The sequence below is a fragment of the Drosophila busckii genome, chromosome 3L, assembly GCF_011750605.1.
Source record: "Drosophila busckii strain San Diego stock center, stock number 13000-0081.31 chromosome 3L, ASM1175060v1, whole genome shotgun sequence".
Lineage (NCBI taxonomy): Eukaryota > Metazoa > Arthropoda > Insecta > Diptera > Drosophilidae > Drosophila > Drosophila busckii.
In genome coordinates, this window is record NC_046606.1 from 11,295,993 (window position 1) to 11,316,355 (window position 20,363).

The window sequence follows — 20,363 nt, forward strand, 5'->3', positions numbered from 1 at the left end:
CAATCAAATTTATGCAGTTCTACTCTAAATTTACTACTCTAAGTTGCAAAAATAACTTTACATAAAATTGATCTTGCCGATTAGCATAAATAAAGTTATTGATTAGTTGGGTGCGTCCAAATTTGGAAATATAAAGCAAATAGTTGTAAGAAGTTAAGCTGCTGCTATTCAAATTGCTATAAATGAAGTTTTAGTACTCGAACTATTTTACGTATTAATATTTGGGCAATCAAATTTATTTTAGATTCATTGCAAAAATAACTTTATCTAACTTTGATTTCTTGCCGATTGCAATTGCTATAAATAAAGTTGAGATTTATTTTATTATTTTAGTACTCGAACTATTTTATGTATGAAATATTTGGGTAAACAACTTTAACTTTAGTTTTAGCTTTAAAGCTGTGGCTCACTTATTTGGCCACCACTGCTCGATGTACGAATCGTAGACAGTTTGATTAAAGGGCTGAAAGGTCCACTTCTGATATATATTGTGCTTCTCGCAGGGTCTGCTAATGATCAACTTATAACGCGTTAGCGCTTGCAAGCAAAGCGTAATATTGCCAGGATTATGCCACTGAAACTGCAGCGTATCAAAGTCGTAGCTCCAGTACTGATGTGCACTCGGCTCAGTGTAGTTGCAATCGCTAAGTCGCATTAAATGCGTGACATTGCCGGGCAAGGACTCAACGCAACTGCCACGCTGCGCCAGACCGCCATGCTCATCCAGTTGCCATATCTGCTGCTTCTTGACAATAGACTTGATGCAGCTGCTCAGCACTAACATGTTGGTGGAGTTAATTTGCGCGCTGCTGAGGCACAAACTGGGCTGACCCATGACTTTGAGCACACCACGCACGCTGAGCTTGGGAAATTGTGCAGCGTCCATGTTAAGCAGCTCTGGTGCCACATAGCGGAAATAGTAGTCGGCAGGCTTGCACTGCAATTGACGACGCTGCTCCAGCTGCGTGGCTGTATTAATGCCTGCCAGATCTTTAAGCTGCTTTATGTTATTATAGACTGCATGTTTGTATTCGTCGAACCAAACGTCTATGAAGTTCTTGGTGCCCTGCAAGTGAATGAATTAATAGCTGCTATCTATTGTAGTGTAACTGAACTCACCTCAAATTTATCCTGCCAGCTATCTAGTTGAATTTCCTCCTCGCTGTGATTTTCAACTTGTGTGCTAAGATAACCCACACGGGAGCAGGGCACCCTCAACACTTTGCCGCCGCATAGCCAAATCTTCATGCTTAGCTCCAACTGCACCACAGTGGGATTGTAATAATCCGTTTGATAGGCTTGCAGCTGAAAGAGCCACGCGCGATTTATGGCCAGCACCTTGCTGGAAATCAAAGGCGTTTCATACGGCGCTGGCAGCTGCTGCTGTTGCTTGCCTCTTAGTGGCAGCAGCAACTTGTGCAGCTTCCAGTCGTACATGGCCAGTTGAAAAGCATTTGGCGCATACTTAAGATTCTGTGCACTGATTGCATCCATATGCGAAGTAGTGCTAAGCAAGTAGCTCTGCTTGATGGGCGCCAGTAGTGGCGGCAGCCAATCCACATTTACCTCAACATACGGATCCATAAAGACAAGCACCTCCGCTGTAGCTTCAGCTGCAGCCAACAGACGCGCACGCCAGCTACCAACGAATTGTTCCAAGCGCTGCATTTGCAGCTTCTCGCCAAAAAGTTGCTTGAGATGCGCATGAAACTCTGGACTACGCAGCTCGGGCTGCTCGCTGGCATCGTCTATGAGTATGAGCTGCTGCAGCAGCGACTCTGGCGTGCGATCTTTGATGCTCTGCAGCGCACGCAGCAAGACACTTGCATCCAGCTGATGATAGCTCATTATCAAGCTAACATTGGGTAGATGCTCGTACTGCTTTGAGCCACAGCTGTAATTAAAGTTAAGCTTCAGTCAATTTAATTGCGCACTTGGGCTTAGCAACTTACAGTTTGTGCCTCACATCAGGCAACTCGCGTTGCAGGCAAGTGCGCTCCGATAGCCAAATGTTATAGCCAAAGTATTGCTCCTGCTGCCTTATCAACTTGGTCTCATTCAATTGCAATTGCTGCTGCGCTTTGCACAGCGCATCAAACTTTAGCATAAGCTTGTTATTGTTGCGCAGCTCAGAGCGTCTAATCTTCAGCCAGCTCGTATAGCTAATAATCACGAGTAGCACTAAAAAGATCAGAAAGAAAACCATTCGCAGCACGGTGCATGACTGCGCCTTTGGGTTCTCAACAATTTTGGATGTTATGCGCTTGACGTGGCAGTCTATTGGAATTTTTTCGCATTTCTCAGACGAAATTTTACAACGATGTTTCTCGTTTAGCTCCATTTTCAATTGTATTCAGTTGTAACGTTGCTGGCAACCTTGTAATATTATTAACTGTAACCAATAGATTAATTCCATACTGCAACTCGGAATTTCAACTGCTTCAACCGATTTAGTAAGCAAATTTTGTTTTGTTAATATAGGTTAGTGTATATGATAAGCATTAGTCAAGATTAGATTAGCTGTTAGATAATTTTATTTATATATAAGGTCTCAGTGGTTATTTTTCTATATAAGACCGAAAATGTCACTTTCTTTAAGATCATACTCCTGCAAAAATTCCGCAGTCCAATCATCTAACTTCTGCCTTTGAGCCTCGGTTAATTCATCTTTATATGAACCAACTACTCCGCGTCGCATAAATCTTGAAAAATAATTATAATAAACGTTAGCAAGCTTCTTCGATAATACGCTATCTTCGGTCTTACTCAAAATCATCTCTTGTTTTTTCAGTTGTTTTCAGCAAGCCAGTCAAGTTGGTGTATTTTGAGTCTGCAATAAAGAAATTGAATAAGTAAGTACTTTGTTACAATTCTTACAATTTACCTTTCATATTTTGAAATGACAGGTGATTTAAGAGTTTCTCCATGCTTTCATCATTTAAACTCTTGAGCTCTAAGAAGTTTTGCAACCTTTCAATCACTGACTTTAGGTCACACTTCATCTGTTCGTAGGTTACGAAGAAAATGTTTGCTTCGTTACGCATTCTCCAAAAGTCTATAATATGGGCCCAATAAGAAGCATACGAAATCTTATTGAACATAAAATCATCCACAAAACTATCGAAATCCAAGCCTGTCCAAACTCCAATACCTCGCAAGAAGTGATAATAAGACACTACTACATCTTTGGGATTGCGAGCAACGTAGATTGTCTTTCGCTTGTGCTGCCAAATCTCACTTGGTAGCAATGGAGCAGGCAGATGGGACTTAATTAGACGTGGACTAGCCTGTTCATCACATGCCTTTATCGTATCCATCGTTAGCGTAGGTAGTACAAGTGAGTACCTAAAGTAAACAGCTATTAATTTGCGTTTAATTAGTTATGGTTACTTACTCTAAGTATATGCTGCGTTCCATTGCATAGCTGGACTTGGCACGCTCAAAATCCAACTGATTTAGCAGTAGCCAAGCGAGCTCCTGCATCCAAGTGGTGCCACACTTCGGAAATGTTACCACAAAAACATCGTCATCACGCGTAGAAAACTTATCAATACGTTCTGGACTCGAATCTAAGTAAACCTTTGGCATGCTAACCCAGCGCTTTTGCCAATCTTGTTGCTGTACCAGTCCATTATCGCCTATTGCTTTACGAAGACGTATCATAGGACAATTGCATAAAGTCTTTACTTCTTCACTAACAAACATGACGACTTTAACTCTTAGACTATCTAGTCGAAATCCGACGAGTGGGCTTAAATATAAATTTACTATCTTTATGGCACTCAATTAAATGTTTCAGTCGTTCACCTTTTTTACATGTGAATTTCAGATAAGCGATATTTAGACAAGATAACTTGACCTTGCTTTTGTACAAAAGCATTAGCTATTTAATTTAATGAAGTTGAATCAATCTTGTTGTTTTTTAATTTTTGCATAAAATATTAACAAAATTAAATGTTTGTCTATTGACTTACTTAAAGTTATCTGAGGTGTTTCTGAGTTTCTTCAATATAATATTAATATATGTAATCTAAGTAATGCTTTGGCATGGTACACCAGCGGTTTTGCCAATCCTGTTGCTGTATTAATCCATTATTTATAGAATTGCTTAATTCTTTGCGAAGACGGATCATGCGAATATTGTCTGAAGCGCTTACTTCTTCACTAACAAACATGACGACTGTTGCTTTTAGACTGCCCTGTGAATTAAACATGTAACATATTTATATGGCTGAATTAAATAATTTAAATATTGCTGAATTTGGCAAACAAGTACATACCAGTTTAAGCTTGCAAATGATGTAAATAACTAAATAGATCAATAAATAAGCCTGACTCTGCTTTTGTGGCACTAGCCTTTGTATAAGCATTAGCTATTTATATATTTTATGATTGTTTACAAAGTGGGACAACATTTGTGTACTAATTAATATTCGCATCTTTTGTTTATAAAAGCGTCATAGCTGGCCAAAGATGTCACTTTCTTTTAGATTGTACTCTAGCAAAAATTCTGCCGTCCAATCATCTAACTTTTGTTTTTGGGCCTCGCTCAGTTCATCATTGTATGCTCCAACTATTCCTCGACGCATAAATCTTATTGTTAGCAAATTATAAAAAAACAAATAGTTAGCAAGTTTCTGCATTAATTAAGTATCCATAGTCTTACTCAAAATCATCTGTTGTATTATCAATTGTTTTCAGGAAGCCTGTCAAGTTGGTGTATTTGGATTCTGCAATAAAGAAATTGAATAAGTAACTACTTTATTACCATTATTACGATTTACCTTTCATATTTTGAAATGACAGGTGATTTAAGAGTTTCTCCATGCTGTCCTCATTCAAACTCTGGACCTCCAAAAACTTTTGCAACCTTTCAATCACTGACTTTAGGTCACACTTCATCTGTTCATACGTTACGAAGAAAATATTTGCTTCGTTACGCATTTTCCAAAAATCTATTATATGAGCCCAATAAGAAGCATACGAAATCTTATTGAACATAAAATCTTCCACAAATTTATCAAAGTCCAAGCCTGTCCAAACTCCAATTCCTCGCCAGAAGTGATAAGAAGACACTACTACATCTTTGGGATTGCGAGCAACGTAGATTGTCTTTCGCTTGTGCTGCCAAATCTCACTTGGTAGCAATGGAGCAGGCAGATGGGACTTGATTAGACGTGGACTAGCCTGTTCATCACATGCCTTTATCGTATCCATCGCTAGCGTAGGATGCAGAAGAGAGTGCCTTAAGTAAACAGCAATTAATTTACTTTCAAATAATTATCGATTCTGACTTACTCTAAGAATATGCTGCGCTCCATTGCATAACTGGATTTGGCACGCTCAAAATCCAACTGATTGAGCAGTAGCCACGCGAGCTCCTGCATCCAAGTGGTGCCACTTTTTGGAAATGTTACCACAAAAACATCGTCGTCTCGCGTTGTAAACTCATCAACGCGCTCTGGACTCGCATCTAAGTAATGCTTTGGCATGGTACACCAGCGGATTTGCCAATCCTGTTGCTGTATTAATCCATTATTTATAGAATCGACTACTTCTTTGCGAAGACGGATCATGTGAACATTGTCTGAAGACTTTACTTCTTCACTTACAAACATGACGACTGTAATTCTTAGACTGTCTAGTCAGAATCCGACGAGTGTGTTGAAATGTAAATTTAGTATCTTTATGGCACTCAATTAAATGTTTCAGTCTTACACATTTTCTGTATGTGAATTTCAGATAAGCTATATTTAGACAAGATAACTTGACCTTGCTTTTGTATAAAAGCGTTAGCTATTTAATTTAATGAAGCTTAACCAATCTTGTAATTTTTTAATTGTGGTATATTTTGCTTAGAGTGAGAGTGAGATTTATAGCTGACCAAATATATCACTTTCCTTAAGATTATATTCACTCAAAAACTCAGTAGTCCATTTATCCAATTGTTGCTTTTGATGCTCGCTCAGCTCATCTTTGAATGATCCAACTATTCCGCGACGAAAGAATCTTGAAAAATATATAAGTAAAAATAATATATTTTCAATATAAAATGTTTGTCTATTAACTTACTCAAAGTTTTCTGAGGTTTTTCTTAGTTTCTTTAATGATGCGGTCCCATTAATATATTTCGATTCTGTAATCATAGTAATCAACAGTTAGTTATGTTTAGGTAAGATTAAAGTTGCTTACGTTTCATATTGTCGAATTTAAGGTGATTCAATAGTTGTTCCATTTGCTGCGCATCGAGGCTATTGACACCCAGAAATGCGCTCAACTGCTCAATAACGTTCTTCAAGTCGCGTTTCATTTGCTCGTAGGTGACGAAAAAAATATTTGGCTCATTGCGCATTCGCCAGAAATCTACAATATGCGTCCAGTATGAAGTATAAAATGTCTTATTATTTATGAATTCCTTCACAAATGTATTAAAATCATCTGCATAAAGTCCGAGGCCCGTTAAGAAATGAAAATTGGAGACTACCACATCTTTGGGATTACGAGCGACGTAGATTATCTTTCGCTTTTGCTGCCAAACTTGACGTGGCAGCAATTGAGCAGGTAGATGAGACTTGATGAGGCGTGGACTTGTCATTCGTTTACAAGCATCAATTGTATCCATTGGTAGATTGTCGAAAATCGAAGAGGCTCTATGCAAAAACCAAAAGTAAATGATTTTAGTTAAACAATATGTTGTGTGACTTACTCTAAGAATACGCTGCGTTCCTGTAAAAAGCTGCTCTTCGCGCTTGAAAAATCCAATTGGTTGAGCAGTAACCAGGCAAGCTCCTGCATCCAAGTCGTGCCAGACTTCATGAACGTTATCACAAATACATCATCGTCCCGAGTTTCCAATGCATCGATGCGATTTGCAAATGAGCCTCCGTAACGCTCTGGCAGCATACAAATCCTAGAGCTCCAATCCTGCTGCAGTGGTAGCCAATCATTTACAGAATCGCCTGAGCAGCGCATGCGAATCAGTGGCAATGTGGATGACGTTTCTAAAGATTCGCATGCGAACATTTTGATTGTGAATATTAGACTGAAGGTGATGTTAGCTCAAGCGAGTGAATTTAAGTTAGATCTATTATCAAAGTAAACTTGTTTTTTTGCAACCTAGAGATGTTTATTTGTGTGCTTAACCTGTTTGGTTAATTCATATTATATTTGACTATATGTATATAGTAGGTATAAATACCTATGGCTTGTCTATCTGCATGCCTGTAGTTCTCTCAAAGCGGGTTGACTGCTGCATTAGAATTTGTTTTTAAAGCGATTTGAAATTTAAGTGTAGCAATTTCAGGGGTCAGGCTGCAACCCTCAATGTGCATAGTGTGACTGGGGAGTCATTAATTTACGTAAAATCCACTTAACTTTTTGTCAAGGCCCCGCAATAAATTCCACAACTTTGCGCCTCATCAAACGAAATTAATGTTGAATCCAAACCAAAAGCTCTAGTCAGACAATAGAATAGATAGAAATCTACATGGAGACGGCGACGTGCCGCACATTTTGGAACATGTGGTGTTATGATGAGGTCGTAAGCCCAGCGCAGCCCAGCAACCACCCAACCACCCACCACCGCTGCAGTCCACCCCAAATCCTTAAACGTTGCACTTGAGCAGAGCAAAGGGTAGCGCTCGCCGCATAGTAGCAAAGCAATTTTTTCTGCCTGCTTTATGGTGAATTCCCTTAAAGCGTAGCTCGCGCTACGTGCCACCAGTGGCAGCAGCATTGGCAATTCCTCATGCCCATGCATTGTATAATTTTGGGCAATTGTCAAATGGAATACGTTTCGGGGGTGGCAGAGCCAATGCCAATGCTTAAATTAGATTTTTACTTGCGCGCAATTGCATAAAGCCGTGTAATCCTCAAAGGACCCAATCCGTACCCATACCCATACCCATGCAAGTGCCCGAATCAGCATCAACTCCAACTCGTCGTAAATATTCATTGCCTACACGGGCCGTACGCTTGAGCTTTAAGTTCTATCAGTCACCTTACAATTCAGTCCCTTACCCAATGGTTCGTTGGTATTTTCAAGGTCTATGCCAAATTTTGGGGCGGCAGCAATTACATATTTGCCACCCACCCAATGTCCTTGGACTGTCGGCCTGGGAGTGTGCGTGTGACCTCCCCAAATCATTGTCGCCCCTTGTGGGGTTTCTTTTTTGCGCTGCCGCTGGCTGGCGCATTACTCTCCAAGGGTGTCAAACTATAAATTGTACCTTTTGTTGCAATTCTTGTTGGAATTTGACGGCCGTGCTTGCTACCCCACCAAAGGGTGGGCCCTGTCGTGTCTTTAATAAATGTTTGAATGTTTCGTTGCGAGATTAAGTGGATTCGTTTTATAGCATGAGTAATGATCGATGCATAATGCACACGTATGTGTCAGGTGTCTGTGTGGGGGGCAGACGGATTTATAGAATAATGGCTGAGAATTTAGGCTTGATGAAGAAAATTCAATTGTTTAACTTTAATAATACTTAATATTAATGAAACGGGAGGGAAAATAATGATTATAATCTAATCTGCTAAAGAATATTTAGTTATATTATATTATTTTTATAAAATTAAAATTGTGTTGGGCATAGCTCAATTATAAATCAGTACGATTACATAAAATTAAGAAAGATTGTGAAAGATTATTTAAAATAGTGCAACATAATTGCTTAGACTACTATTGTTTATTATTATTAGCAATTATTGTTGATTGATTGATTTAGTTTTTGACTATTTGCATAAGCAAACAAACTTAAACCTAAATATTCAGCTTGGCATTATATAATCATAACGTTTGAATTTTAAAAATTATTCAATTGATTAAGTTTGAATTAAATAAAAAACTTTCACTTAATATAAGCGTAGCTTAGCGGCGTATAAGACTTGAAAGAGCGACAAGTTTGAAGCTATGCGGTAATAACAAGCCCAGTCTTGGCTTAAACGTGCGCGTTGTTAAGCGTGTCTTTGTGATGAAGTGCAATGAGTGGCTGTTAAAATACAAGAAAATTATACTATTAATATTGTTAATTGCAGTAATTTGCAATGTTGTTATCTATGCGTTTATAACTGACAAAAAACAAAGTGAACAAGCAGCAGCAATAACAAATAAAACAACTGTAAAGCATGAACAGCTGTTCGAAGCGCTGGTGCTGCCAGATCTGGGAGCGCTGGGACGCCCCGCAAAGAGCGCCAATCTAACAGTAGAAGAGCTTGCAGCTGTAGCGGAAAGTGAGCGCCAAACCGGTTACAATGCGTGGCTCTCTGAGCGAATTTCGCCTGAGCGCACGCTGCACGACATGCGGCATCGTAGGTGAGTATGCGAGCGCGTATAACAGTGAGCGAGTATAAGAGTATAAGAATGTGTATGTTCTATAGCTGCAAAAAGCTTAAGTACGCGCTAGCTGAGCTGCCCGCCATCAGTGTTGTCATTGCTCAGCACAATGAAGAGCCGAGCGTGCTGCTGCGTACGCTGAGTTCGCTGCGTGATCGTACGCCGACTGCGCTGCTGCGCGAGATTCTGCTAGTGGATGATGGCAGCGTTAAGATTGCAGATAACTTTACGGCGTATTTGCGTTTCAAGTATGGGAAGCTGTTGCAGCTGTTGCGGCTGCCTAAGCAGCGAGGATTGATGCAGGCGCGCATGGCGGGCGCACGCAAAGCTCAAGCTGAGGTGTTGGTCTTTCTGGATGCGCATGTGGAAGTTACTCAAGGCTGGTTGGAGCCGCTGCTGGCGCCCATGCTAGAGCGTAATGGCAGCTGCACTACACCCATAGTGGATACCATAGACCATAAAACGTTTGCTTATAAACGTGGCAAACCCTCGCGCGGCTTCTTCAACTGGGAGTTCAACTATGTGCAGCTGCCGCTGCTGCCAGCAGAGCAGCAAGCGCTGCCGGCGCCACATGACAATCCCATAATGAATGGTGGACTATTTGCCATTGAGCGTGAATGGTTCTTTAAGCTGGGCGGCTATGATGAGGGGCTGCGTCTTTGGGGCGCCGAGCAGTTCGAGCTAAGCTTGAAGATTTGGCTATGCGGTGGACGTCTGCTGGAAGTGCCCTGCTCCAGAGTGGGACATCTTTATAGAGACGACAGCTATCAGGTGGCATATACCAAGTCTAGCAGCAGTGCCAGTCAAGCTGTATCAAGAGTAAGTGTTTGAATTAAGTGTGTGCAACTTTTACTTAAACTTAATCATTAGAACTACAGACGCGTAGCCGAGGTCTGGCTGGATGAGTACAAGGACAAGCTGTATGCCAATGTGCCGCACTTAACCCAAATCAAAGTTGGCTCACTTAAGCAGCAGAAAGCGCTGCGTCAACGTCTGCGCTGCAAGCCCTTCAAATGGTTTCTGGATAACTTGGCCAGCGACTTTTTAGCGCTGTATCCGCTGCAGGATCCAGAGGATTATGCCATTGGCGCGCTACAAAGCTTGGCAGCACCTAAGCTCTGCCTGGACAGAGCTGGCAGCAAAACGCAGCCGAAGCTTGCAGCTTGCGATGAGGATCTTTTATATCCCAGACTGGAGCAAGCTTGGTATCTAAGTCACTTTCGCGATTTGCACTCCAGCTATCTCTGCCTGGAGCTGCAGCAACGTCAGCCAAATGCTGCAGTGCTGCTTTGGCAGTGTCATCATCAGGCTGGCAATCAGTTCTGGTTCTATGATCAGCAGTCCAAGCAGCTGATTAATGGTCAACGCAAGTCGGATCAGCGTTGCTTGGAGGCGCAGGTGGAGCAGCGCAGCTTGGTAGCGAATCTATGTAATGCCACAAATGTGCGGCAACATTGGAAGTTTGGTTATGTTAACGAAAAGCGGCTTGAGGACTTTTGGAAGAATATTGAGCTGCTGTAATTCTTAAAGAAAACTTTTAATTCAAAATTGATCTATGATCTACGATTGATTAATATATGCTAAGCAAGATGATAAACAATTGTTATTAGGAAATACTTTATATATATATAAATACAGAATATGGAATATTCTTTATAAATACAGAATATGGAACAGAAAATTCTTGCCATTTTATATGATTTGCAGTTCTTAAACAAAAGTTTCCGCTTAAATAATTTTTGCAGAGCTAGAAGCTTATGTTTCTATAGAAAATATTCTCCAAATCTGTTGCCTATCAATGTATATAAAAAAGTTTAAATATACTATATAAATAATTTAGGCATTTTGTATTGTTATTTTATTGTTATTAAAGTAACTTTTTAAAAGAAAAAGGCTGAGATTTTTGCTTTTGAAGCGACTTCAAGTGACTTACTGCTGTAATCGTTCGATCAACTCCAAATAGTTTAACATTATATATCATATAATTGCGATCGTAGGCAATTGGCATATAATGAATTTGTTGGCAGATATAGCTGTTCGATACGGCTATGCTGAGCTGTGGAGCATAAAGTAAGTAACTAACTGATTTAAGGCAAGTCCAACTTACATTGTTAACTTCGTAGTAGGAATGCTCCAAGAAGTAGCTGTGGCTGTCAATCGACACATTCAATTGCCCATGTAGATGCACAGCAAGTGTGAAAGGCAGAAAGCGATGATGACCCAAGTGATCGAGACTGTTACCAGCTTCAACTTGCACAGCGTCTAAGCAGCGAGCGAGCTCGAGTGTCGACTTATTGTCCTGTGGACCGGAGCTGCAAATAGTTTCGTTCGGCAGAGCCTTGAGCACGAATTGCTGTAGAGCAGCGCTGCTGAGCACAATGCCTGAACGATCGTACATATAAGTCTGAGCAGGAAGAGTAGAAAAAGTGAGTAGTTGAATAAATTGAAAGGTAAAGGGCTATACCTGATTCTGCGCTGATTTGAGCTTGCAGCCAAAGTAAGTGCGTTGCTTTGGATTATAAGGAAGCAGCATATGCCTTAGATTGTCCACAACTACAAAGCTAAGAACTTTTAGGTTATATAGGGCTATAGCTTATTAAAAAGAGCAAGTTTAAAATCTGTTAAAGCAAATCGTAGCTAGAGAGATTTTATTGCTTGGAAATTCCTTATGGGAATATTAAGTTATTGCTGCCATTCAGGGGAATCGAAGCTGATTTTGGCTTGTTTTGAGATTAATTTGAAATGTCCGTTTAACTTACTTATCATCATTGACTATCAAAAACCAATCGCCATCAGCGTAGTGATAATTGTAAACATATTCGAGCTGAGCGCGCAGTCGTTGCCATTTGTCCGTCAAGCCCAAGAATACGGCGGGTTCCAGCTCCGCATGTTGCGCATCGCTAACAAACAAATGCCGATCGCAGTGCTGCACCCAAGTGCGCTTCAAGTGTACCGCGCTGTACTGATGAAGATACTCATAGGTCACAATGATGCAAAAGATGCGTGGATAGTATAACTTGGTGACAACATTTGTCTTATCAACTCTTTGACTTTGCAGCAGCCACAGCAGACAGATCAGCGCCAGCAGCAGCAGCAGCAGCAATTTGTGGAGCGTGAGCTGGCAGCAGTTGCCGCATGGATTCAATATGCTAATTTTGTTCTTGCCACAGCGGCAGAAGCGTCGCGTGCTCAAGTAGCGTGGCATTTTATTTAAACTAAATAAAAAAAACTGTAGCCGCGTCTATCGAATGCTAAGATGATGGGTAATGTCTGTTGCCTGCGCCGTACAATTTAATTATATTGAGTGCTTTTGTCTGTCCAACTGTTGCAAGTTTTCACCTCAAGCGAAGCCGCCGCCGCTGCCACCGCCGCCGCCGCATACAAATTGCCTTTTTCAATTAGAATTATTAGCTGCTCTGCAGGTTGTGGCCAAGTCGTGTCTTGCGTGTCGTCCAAGATAATGGAAACTCGAGCTGATGCAAAACTTTCGCCACGCTTCGTTTGCTGTTTGCAATTGAGCATTGACAAGTGCGCACACACATCTAGTAGCAACTGTAGGCGAGTTATGCAGGCGGCAGTCAAAGCGTTCGAAAATTGACAGTGGCTGAGTGAAAGGGTTTGAAGCGTGGGAGGCTGCAATGCGATTTTGTATAGCACTGCTGAATTGCTGATGTGCTTAATGGACTGAGGCTGAGGGTACTCAAAATTGCAGCAGTCACTGTTACCGTTAGTTTAGTACGTCTCTATGTGGGAAGCTGTGTACAATTTCAATTGCAAACTTTACACTGCCAAAGCATTTGATGTAAAGCAAGCCAAGCTACCAACAATTTACAGCAGGGGTGTTCATGAATTCAAAGCAAATAATTTATGTAGCGCAACTAATTTGCAAATACTTCAAAATGCGATTAGATTAGCTGCGATTAGACAAGCTTTGATTAGATTAAATAAATATTTTATATAAACAACAAATTGTCAACAAATTTGCTAATCATGGGCGGCATGAAATGAAATGGTATAAATTAATATAATGTATTTTTAGTAGCGCAATTATTTGTAGTATTTTCAAATAATTAATTGAATTCAATTAGATTTAATTAGATTAGATTAAATTAAAGCTAGTATTTATTTATTTAATGTTGCAAATGCATGAGCGACGCTAAAAGAAAATTTTTTCAAAATTACTTTAGCTTAATTAAGAATTAATTATGCATATGTAAGTATTTTAAATTAAATATATAATTTATTTCTTATATAACCACATTAAATTGAAAGTATATTACTTTATTAGCTTTAAAGAAATAAATAAATAAAGAATAAATAATAATAATAAATATTTATTATTATTTATTGCAAGGCTTGGGAAACCAGCTCTGGATTAGAATATTTTATTCAGAATTTCAAAAAGATATAAACAAATATTAAGCAATCAAAGTTGAGGCTGCTATGCTGATGTCTAAACTTCTTCCATAGCAAAAATTCGATTTGCAAAATTTTGTTCAGAAATCTAAATTTTGCCTGAATACGTCATCGAAGTTGAGCACTTCTCGAAAATCTGCTAGACAAATATTGATGGATAGCCTGACAAAAAGAAATCGGCAGACAACACGTTTTACGATTTGCATAGAATTATTCCCTCTATGAAAAACAAATAATTGTCATTTGGTGTCTACGTAACTTGGACAACTGTTTGCTTTGAAGGTGTTTTGGCCAAAAACAACACAATTAGATGGCAGAGAGAGACAGAGAGAGAGAGAGAGAGACACACACTCCATTGTAGCCATGTGAGCACTTAAGCGGCAAATACTAATTTCAGACGAAACGAAAACCGAAAACCAAAAACAGAGAAAACAAATACTACAGTTGAGAAAGGTAAACGATATGGCTTCATATGTGTGGCATTAATGTCTCAGTTTACGTGCTCAAATTACGTGATGTGTTGTCATTGTGGGCTAACAGGTTGGCTCAGGCTGATAAACAAAGCGAGGCCTACCCAACAGGATGCAGCAGCAGCAGTCGAAAGGATGCGAGAGAAAGAAGAAAAAAGCGCAATATTGCATGCAATTTACCTTGCAGCAATGCTTAAGCCACAGCTATGAATGTGGCAGAGTCATGATGCAACAATGACACTTTGCAACTGCAACAAAACGGAAGTAATGCCAGACAAAAGGCATGTGTGGATATAAGAGACGCAGGACCAGCTGCAGCGGAACAAACGTTTCATTGATGAACACGTAAGAGCAATCAGTTCAAAATCTGTCAAGTTAGTTCACATATGTGGGCTAAGATAATTGAAATGTCTGTGGCGCTTTATTAAGGCAACGCAGCATTGTTAATAACTTTGTCAAACACATGCACATGATATGTTAAATAATATAGATCGTATATAGCGGTGTCTTGCGCTAGACTAAAGACGCTAGCGCGTTTCGATATAGCGAGTGGCGACTGTAAGTGACAACAAATTGCAATTAACATTTATGCAGCATTAAATGAAATACTTACGCCCTGAGCTGCATGTCCGTCAAGATGTTTGTCTTCCAGAAATAGCTCGAAGCTAGCTATGGGTATAAATGTTTCATAGCCAAGCTCATCGGTGCTGCTGGCAGTGGCAACTCCCGCCTGCCTCAAGCAGCGACTTAGCTTCAAGCGCTGCTCCCAGCGCTGTCCACAGTACTTGCTCTCCGCTTGAAAGCGTCTCAGCGCTTCCCAGCTCAACACATAGCCACACCTCCAATAATTAAACGCCTAAACGCAAGTTTTAGCTGCCTTAACTTCATTCTTAGCTTACCTGTTTATTCAGCGGCTCTCGCAGCTCATAGCCCATATATAGCGCCTGCTTTGGTTTATGCTTTGCCAACATATAGCGCAGATTTTCCATAGCAACAAAGCTGCAAATTTATTTAGTTCATTACTCGTCTTCACAACTTTACACTTGACTGCCCAAATTGATTGTGCATATCTCACTCGCTGATCTTTGTAAGCCGCCAGTCAACCTTGTAGCGAGGCACACATAGATTGAAAATTTAAATATATCTTAAACGATATACAAACAATTCTCAATTGAAAACCGTGTCAACATACGGCCAGCGAAGATCCGGTTTTAAAATTAAATTGCGGAGTCGCAGCCTCATGTAAACAATGCCAAGTTCAAGCCGCAAATGTGCGGCGTACACAAACTAAAAACTAAACAACTTAACAACAACAAAATGCCAAGCAACTAAAAATAATAATAATGAAGCAAAAGATACAACAACATACAAGACTGTGCGCGCTTGTTGATTTATTTGCCAAACAAACGTTCGAAAGAACATTTGTTGATACTACCGATAAGCTAAAGGTGATATGTGCTATATGATTGAGTTTGTTAATACATAGACAGCAAGTCTAGTATTTGGGCATGTCTAGCTCATGCAGCAATTGCTTCAAATATTTATTGTTTATTATTTCAACGTAGAGCATTTCATTTTTCACATTAACTAATTTGCTTAAACTCAAACCTGTTTGCCAGCATAGAACACTTAACGTTTATTTTAATAATCAATTAAATTTTTGCGCAACTTGTGCTTATGACTTTATCAATTTTAAGTATAAAATACATAATTTGTTTCATTTCAAGGCTCATTAAACTTCACTTCACTTGCTGACAACTGTTGTAATAAATTTTTTAATACTTTCACACATTTATTTTCTTAGCTAAGTTCACTTGGGTTTGTTGCCGATAAGCGTCGAGGCGTTTGACATATTGATTATTTTTTATTTTAATCTATAAACATTTGTTGCAACATTTATTATGCCTAGCAGCAGACAAAACATTTGTTTTGTATTTATGATATTTGAAATGCGCACTTTTACAGAGAATAAATTTTAATTGTTATGCTTTATGCGTTTATAAATTAAAATGTAAAATAAATTATTGAAATTCTTTTATATAAAATACGTATTGATTAGAAAACGTTTTAATCTTTCATTTGTATACACAATCTAGTTTTTGATAAGAGCAAAAACAAACAAGAGCGCATTAAAGTTAGAGGCAGTCAACTTTTTGATACACTTTGCACAGGGGAACATAAAAAATAGCAGCAAGCAACTATATAACAAATTTGGTGTCTATAGCTCTTTTAGTTTCCAAGTTGTGGCTGCTCATACAGACGAACAGACAGACAAACTGGCTTAAACGCATAAGCTTGTTTTGCTTATCAAGTGTAAAGTAGTTTATAATGCAGACACGCCCACTTTTTGACTGTTGCAAACAACTGCACAACTTTAGCATACCCTTTACACTTTTTATTGTTATCAAAGTGTATAAAAGCGCAAAAAACTTGCGCGTGTATATTATTTAGGTCAGCTACAGGTTCAAGTTGTTACTTAATTGCACAATCTGAGCAGTAAACATACAAATTGTTTAATAATTTAAAAAATTGAGCCATGGGAAAAATGTGACAAACACAAAAATGTGAAATTTATGAGCAAGAAACTCCCAAGAGTCTAAGCGCTGCGACAGTCAAAGAACTAAATTTAAATATATGAATGTATCTATTCATGTGTGTGTGACTGTGTGTGTGTGTGTGTGTTGTTGTTGTTGGGTACAAAAGGCAGATTAAAATGACAGCCAAAGATACTTCCTTGCTGCCGTGCTGCAGTTGATAAAGGAAACATTGTGTGAGTTCAAACCACAAAAGCAACAAAGAGAGAGAGAGCGGAAAAAAAATATGAAAAGCATAACGAATCGTATAAAGAGTGTAGCCCAAAGGCTGATAAGTTTATCAATGAAAAGTCAAATGCAGCGTAGATTGCGAGCTTGTTTAGAATGTCATAACAATGAGCACGGAGACGATAAAAAAGTAAAGAGGAAGTGCTGGAGCATACGCTACCTAAAGTCATCGATGCGTAGAAACCAATCGGCATCGTCTTTGTAATATTCATAGGCGTAGTTGAGACCTTCACGCGCCAGCAGCGACTTGTCCGTGCAGTTCTCGAGCGGCACAAACGGCTCCAGCTCCGCATCCAGCTGGCCAGCAACAAAGAGCAGCACATTGCAGTGCTGACCCCAAGTGCGTTTTATATACTTTGCAGCTACAGGTTGCTTGTAGTCATAGATCACCAGGCAGAGCACGCGTATGGACTCGAAGAGCGGATCCTGCACTGCAATGTGTGCTGGGCTCACATCTCTAGCAGCTCTCTGGCTATGCAGCCATATGAGTGTAGCTATGATGCTCAAATAGAGCAAATGGTAAGCACGTCTAGGCACGCTCATAGCTTCAAACTAACTGTGATTTTTAACGCATGTAGCAAGCCTTGTGATAAAAAATTAATCAAAGTCAAGACAGATAAAACTTGAAATTAAAATTGATGCTTAAAATTTATGCCTCAGCTTTGTTGCGCAGTGTAGCGCGTGGCGCGGAACTCGCAACAAACCGGTTACAATTTTTAACTGCTAAGCTATTTATTTAATTTAATTAAACAATTGTCTTTTGTTTACGGAGTGCAGTGAACTTAAGAAATTCACAAGCTTCATTTTCCATAAGAAAATGCATAGCTAAGAATTTTTTAAAAATTTATTTAACATTTTAATTACACAATTATTCACAAGCTTCATTTTCCATAAGGAAATGCATAGCTTAGAATTTAAAAGAATTTATTTAATATTTTTTCACATAAGGAAATCCATAAGCTAAGAATTTTGCTTAGCATAAAATTGTTTAATAAAATTCCGTTAACCCAAAGAATTCACAAGCTACCATAAGGAAATTCATAACTAAGAATTCTTTTACAATTTTAATATTAACTAATTAATTCTCAAGCTTCCATAAGGAAATTCTTTTAGCTCTATTATATAATTATTATAACTTAATTGTGCTCGTCGATATCGTAAGCTGCTAAACTCTACAAAAAGCTGCAATTAAAGTAAACTAAATTGGCTCGTAAAATGCAAATGTTCTCCATGGTTAAACGTATTTCCATGTAAATCGGATAAACAAACAGTAAAAGAACAATAGCAAAAGCAACAACCTGCCGTCCAAACAAACATTAAGTTACAAAATAAAAATAAAATCTGTGGCCCATAAAATTAAAATCCCAGCAAAATACGCAGAAGAGACCACAAAATAAAGACAGAGAGAGCGAGAGGAAGCGTTGCTTGTGTCGCGAGCTTATCAAACAAAATAAACCTGCAAGCAACCTACTTTATATACATGTGTGTATCTGTATCTCAAACTCGCAGTCTCCCTAGCGTATCTGTATCTATTTATCTGAATGCTCGCTGGCTGCTGTGGCCCAAACCCCAAACCCTAATCCCAATCCCAATCCCAATCCCAAGTGCAATACCCCAAGCCCATTTCTGTGTCTGCAGCGCTTTGATGTTTACTTCAGATGCACAAATTGTATCTTGTAGTTAGCAAACGCAGTTAACCCCACATCGCCCCCCCCCCCCACTGCTTTGTCGTTTATAGTTTATGAGCTGCGCTCAGGTTTATGTCTCGACGTTTGGACTCGTATAACTTTTATTTGCATTTTTATTTCTCTCTCTCTGTCAATCTCTTCTCAGAATATTTTCCATTCAACAGCTTCAGCTAATGCAGTTTGATTTTGTTCTGTCTGTAATGAAATATTTATATTATCTACGAACTGCAGTTTAAATAGTCCAAGCTCAGAGCTCAAGTTCGCTGTCAGTTGCATTCGCTATGGAAAATTCTGATTTTATGGCAAATTGTTTTAAATAAATTAAAAATTTGTATGCCGCGCAGCTTTTCAATCTTTTATGACTGCAATTGATTGACGTTTTAATTGCCAAATATACATAACGATTACGAAATGGGCAGCAATATTTTACAAAAAAAAATTATCAAACAGCTCAAAAGATAAGCAAAAATTTAAGATATTTTTAAATACAAGTGACTCATGCCAGTTATGAAATCTAGATAAGCTGATTGCGCCAATTTAAGTCTACAACGTATTTTAAAAATTATTACAAACAAAGTGTAAATATTGCAAAAATATATAAAGAAAGCTGGCACGAATATTAAATTAAATTAAAAATATGCTCAAGCTTATAAAATAAAAAGCCGCAAGCAAACAAAGTGTTTTATTTGCTCTTTTATTTATGTTTAAACAAAAGTTGCAAGCAGTTTCAATGAAAATTTATTCATTTGCTCAATTCTAACAACTCTCGGCTCGGTTTTGTTTGTGAAACATTAGACAAGCTTGCAAAATTTACAATTATTTCTATTGCTATTTTTTTTTCTAAGCTTGTTGTTGTTGTTGCGGCTTCTGTTGATTTTTGCGCCACCTACTAAAAAGTGGGTCAAGCATTGCGTATGACGTTGAATTTCAGTATTAGGTTTCGATTTCGGATATACCGGGGCCGATTAACCGGTTTTCACTTTCAAAATTGCGGCGGCGGGGCGTCTAACCAAGTCGAGTTCCTCCGGAGCTTTGTTGGATGCCACAAATTTGGCGGCTAATTGAAAATTCATTCAGCTAAATACCGTTCGTTGCATGACTTCGACTTTAGCTGTGGGCTAGTGTGCATTTTTTTTTTCTTTTTGTTATTAATAAACTCAACTCAAGCCTCATCAAAGGGCAACTTTCTCTTCTTAATCTGTGTGGCGATGGTTTTTTAATAAATTGTTGTTGCCGCTTTCTTTGCATCTGCATTTCTATATATGCAGTCAGCTAATTATGTTGTTTATGTTGTATAATATTATGATAAGATCCACACAACAGACACATGTTTGTTCGCTTAAGATCACATTATGATAGCTGCAGCTTATCGGAGAGTCTGAGAAGCTGCCTCAGGTGCCAGCTGTTGCATAAACTATGACACCAGCAAAACCATTAGTCAGGCAATTAGTTTGCATAAACAAAAACTCATTAGCAACAATTTTTCAAGTACGCACTGCAAATTATTTGCACAGCAATTTTCTCGTAAGCTGCTTTACTCCAAAGCCCAAGGGCTGAGCAAGTGCCATGCATTAAACATAGAAAATAAAATTGAAAACTAGCATAGAATAAATTTCAATTATGTACAGCGGAA

The 20,363-nt window shown here is 38.9% G+C and overlaps 7 protein-coding genes across 7 annotated transcripts; 1 reads left to right on the plus strand and 6 right to left on the minus strand.

Moving 5' to 3' along the window:
- Window positions 1-368: 368 nt before the first annotated feature.
- Window positions 369-2,341, minus strand: LOC108598244 (polypeptide N-acetylgalactosaminyltransferase 8-like). The gene is made up of 3 exons (XM_033293516.1): window positions 1,953-2,341; window positions 1,120-1,894; window positions 369-1,066 (listed from the first exon to the last, which is right to left on the minus strand). The coding sequence occupies exons 1-3, from the start codon at window positions 2,339-2,341 to the stop codon at window positions 407-409; spliced, it is 1,824 nt and encodes a 607-aa protein (XP_033149407.1). The 3' UTR covers window positions 369-406.
- A 196-nt stretch (window positions 2,342-2,537) lies between these two features.
- Window positions 2,538-3,710, minus strand: LOC108599284 (sulfotransferase family cytosolic 1B member 1-like). Its single transcript, XM_017986082.1, has 4 exons — window positions 3,395-3,710; window positions 2,885-3,345; window positions 2,767-2,830; window positions 2,538-2,702 (listed from the first exon to the last, which is right to left on the minus strand). Exons 1-4 carry the CDS (start codon window positions 3,703-3,705, stop codon window positions 2,567-2,569), a joined length of 972 nt encoding a protein of 323 aa, XP_017841571.1. The 5' UTR covers window positions 3,706-3,710; the 3' UTR covers window positions 2,538-2,566.
- A 641-nt stretch (window positions 3,711-4,351) lies between these two features.
- On the minus strand, window positions 4,352-5,720 carry LOC108598870 (sulfotransferase family cytosolic 1B member 1-like). Its single transcript, XM_017985629.2, has 4 exons — window positions 5,299-5,720; window positions 4,785-5,245; window positions 4,667-4,730; window positions 4,352-4,593 (listed from the first exon to the last, which is right to left on the minus strand). The coding sequence occupies exons 1-4, from the start codon at window positions 5,616-5,618 to the stop codon at window positions 4,458-4,460; spliced, it is 981 nt and encodes a 326-aa protein (XP_017841118.1). The 5' UTR covers window positions 5,619-5,720; the 3' UTR covers window positions 4,352-4,457.
- An 84-nt stretch (window positions 5,721-5,804) lies between these two features.
- On the minus strand, window positions 5,805-7,030 carry LOC108598872 (luciferin sulfotransferase-like). The gene is made up of 4 exons (XM_017985632.1): window positions 6,707-7,030; window positions 6,193-6,650; window positions 6,073-6,136; window positions 5,805-6,009 (listed from the first exon to the last, which is right to left on the minus strand). Exons 1-4 carry the CDS (start codon window positions 7,021-7,023, stop codon window positions 5,874-5,876), a joined length of 975 nt encoding a protein of 324 aa, XP_017841121.1. The 5' UTR covers window positions 7,024-7,030; the 3' UTR covers window positions 5,805-5,873.
- A 1,346-nt stretch (window positions 7,031-8,376) lies between these two features.
- LOC108598245 (polypeptide N-acetylgalactosaminyltransferase 8) lies at window positions 8,377-10,942 on the plus strand. Its single transcript, XM_017984860.1, has 4 exons — window positions 8,377-8,395; window positions 9,037-9,313; window positions 9,379-10,153; window positions 10,205-10,942. The coding sequence occupies exons 1-4, from the start codon at window positions 8,377-8,379 to the stop codon at window positions 10,853-10,855; spliced, it is 1,722 nt and encodes a 573-aa protein (XP_017840349.1). The 3' UTR covers window positions 10,856-10,942.
- A 242-nt stretch (window positions 10,943-11,184) lies between these two features.
- LOC108598247 (glycoprotein-N-acetylgalactosamine 3-beta-galactosyltransferase 1) lies at window positions 11,185-12,539 on the minus strand. Its single transcript, XM_017984861.1, has 4 exons — window positions 12,094-12,539; window positions 11,799-11,895; window positions 11,442-11,738; window positions 11,185-11,390 (listed from the first exon to the last, which is right to left on the minus strand). The coding sequence occupies exons 1-4, from the start codon at window positions 12,537-12,539 to the stop codon at window positions 11,202-11,204; spliced, it is 1,029 nt and encodes a 342-aa protein (XP_017840350.1). The 3' UTR covers window positions 11,185-11,201.
- Window positions 12,540-14,806: 2,267 nt separating this feature from the next.
- LOC108598248 (glycoprotein-N-acetylgalactosamine 3-beta-galactosyltransferase 1-A) lies at window positions 14,807-17,585 on the minus strand. Its single transcript, XM_017984862.1, has 3 exons — window positions 17,203-17,585; window positions 15,120-15,219; window positions 14,807-15,076 (listed from the first exon to the last, which is right to left on the minus strand). Exons 1-3 carry the CDS (start codon window positions 17,583-17,585, stop codon window positions 14,807-14,809), a joined length of 753 nt encoding a protein of 250 aa, XP_017840351.1.
- Window positions 17,586-20,363: the final 2,778 nt, after the last annotated feature.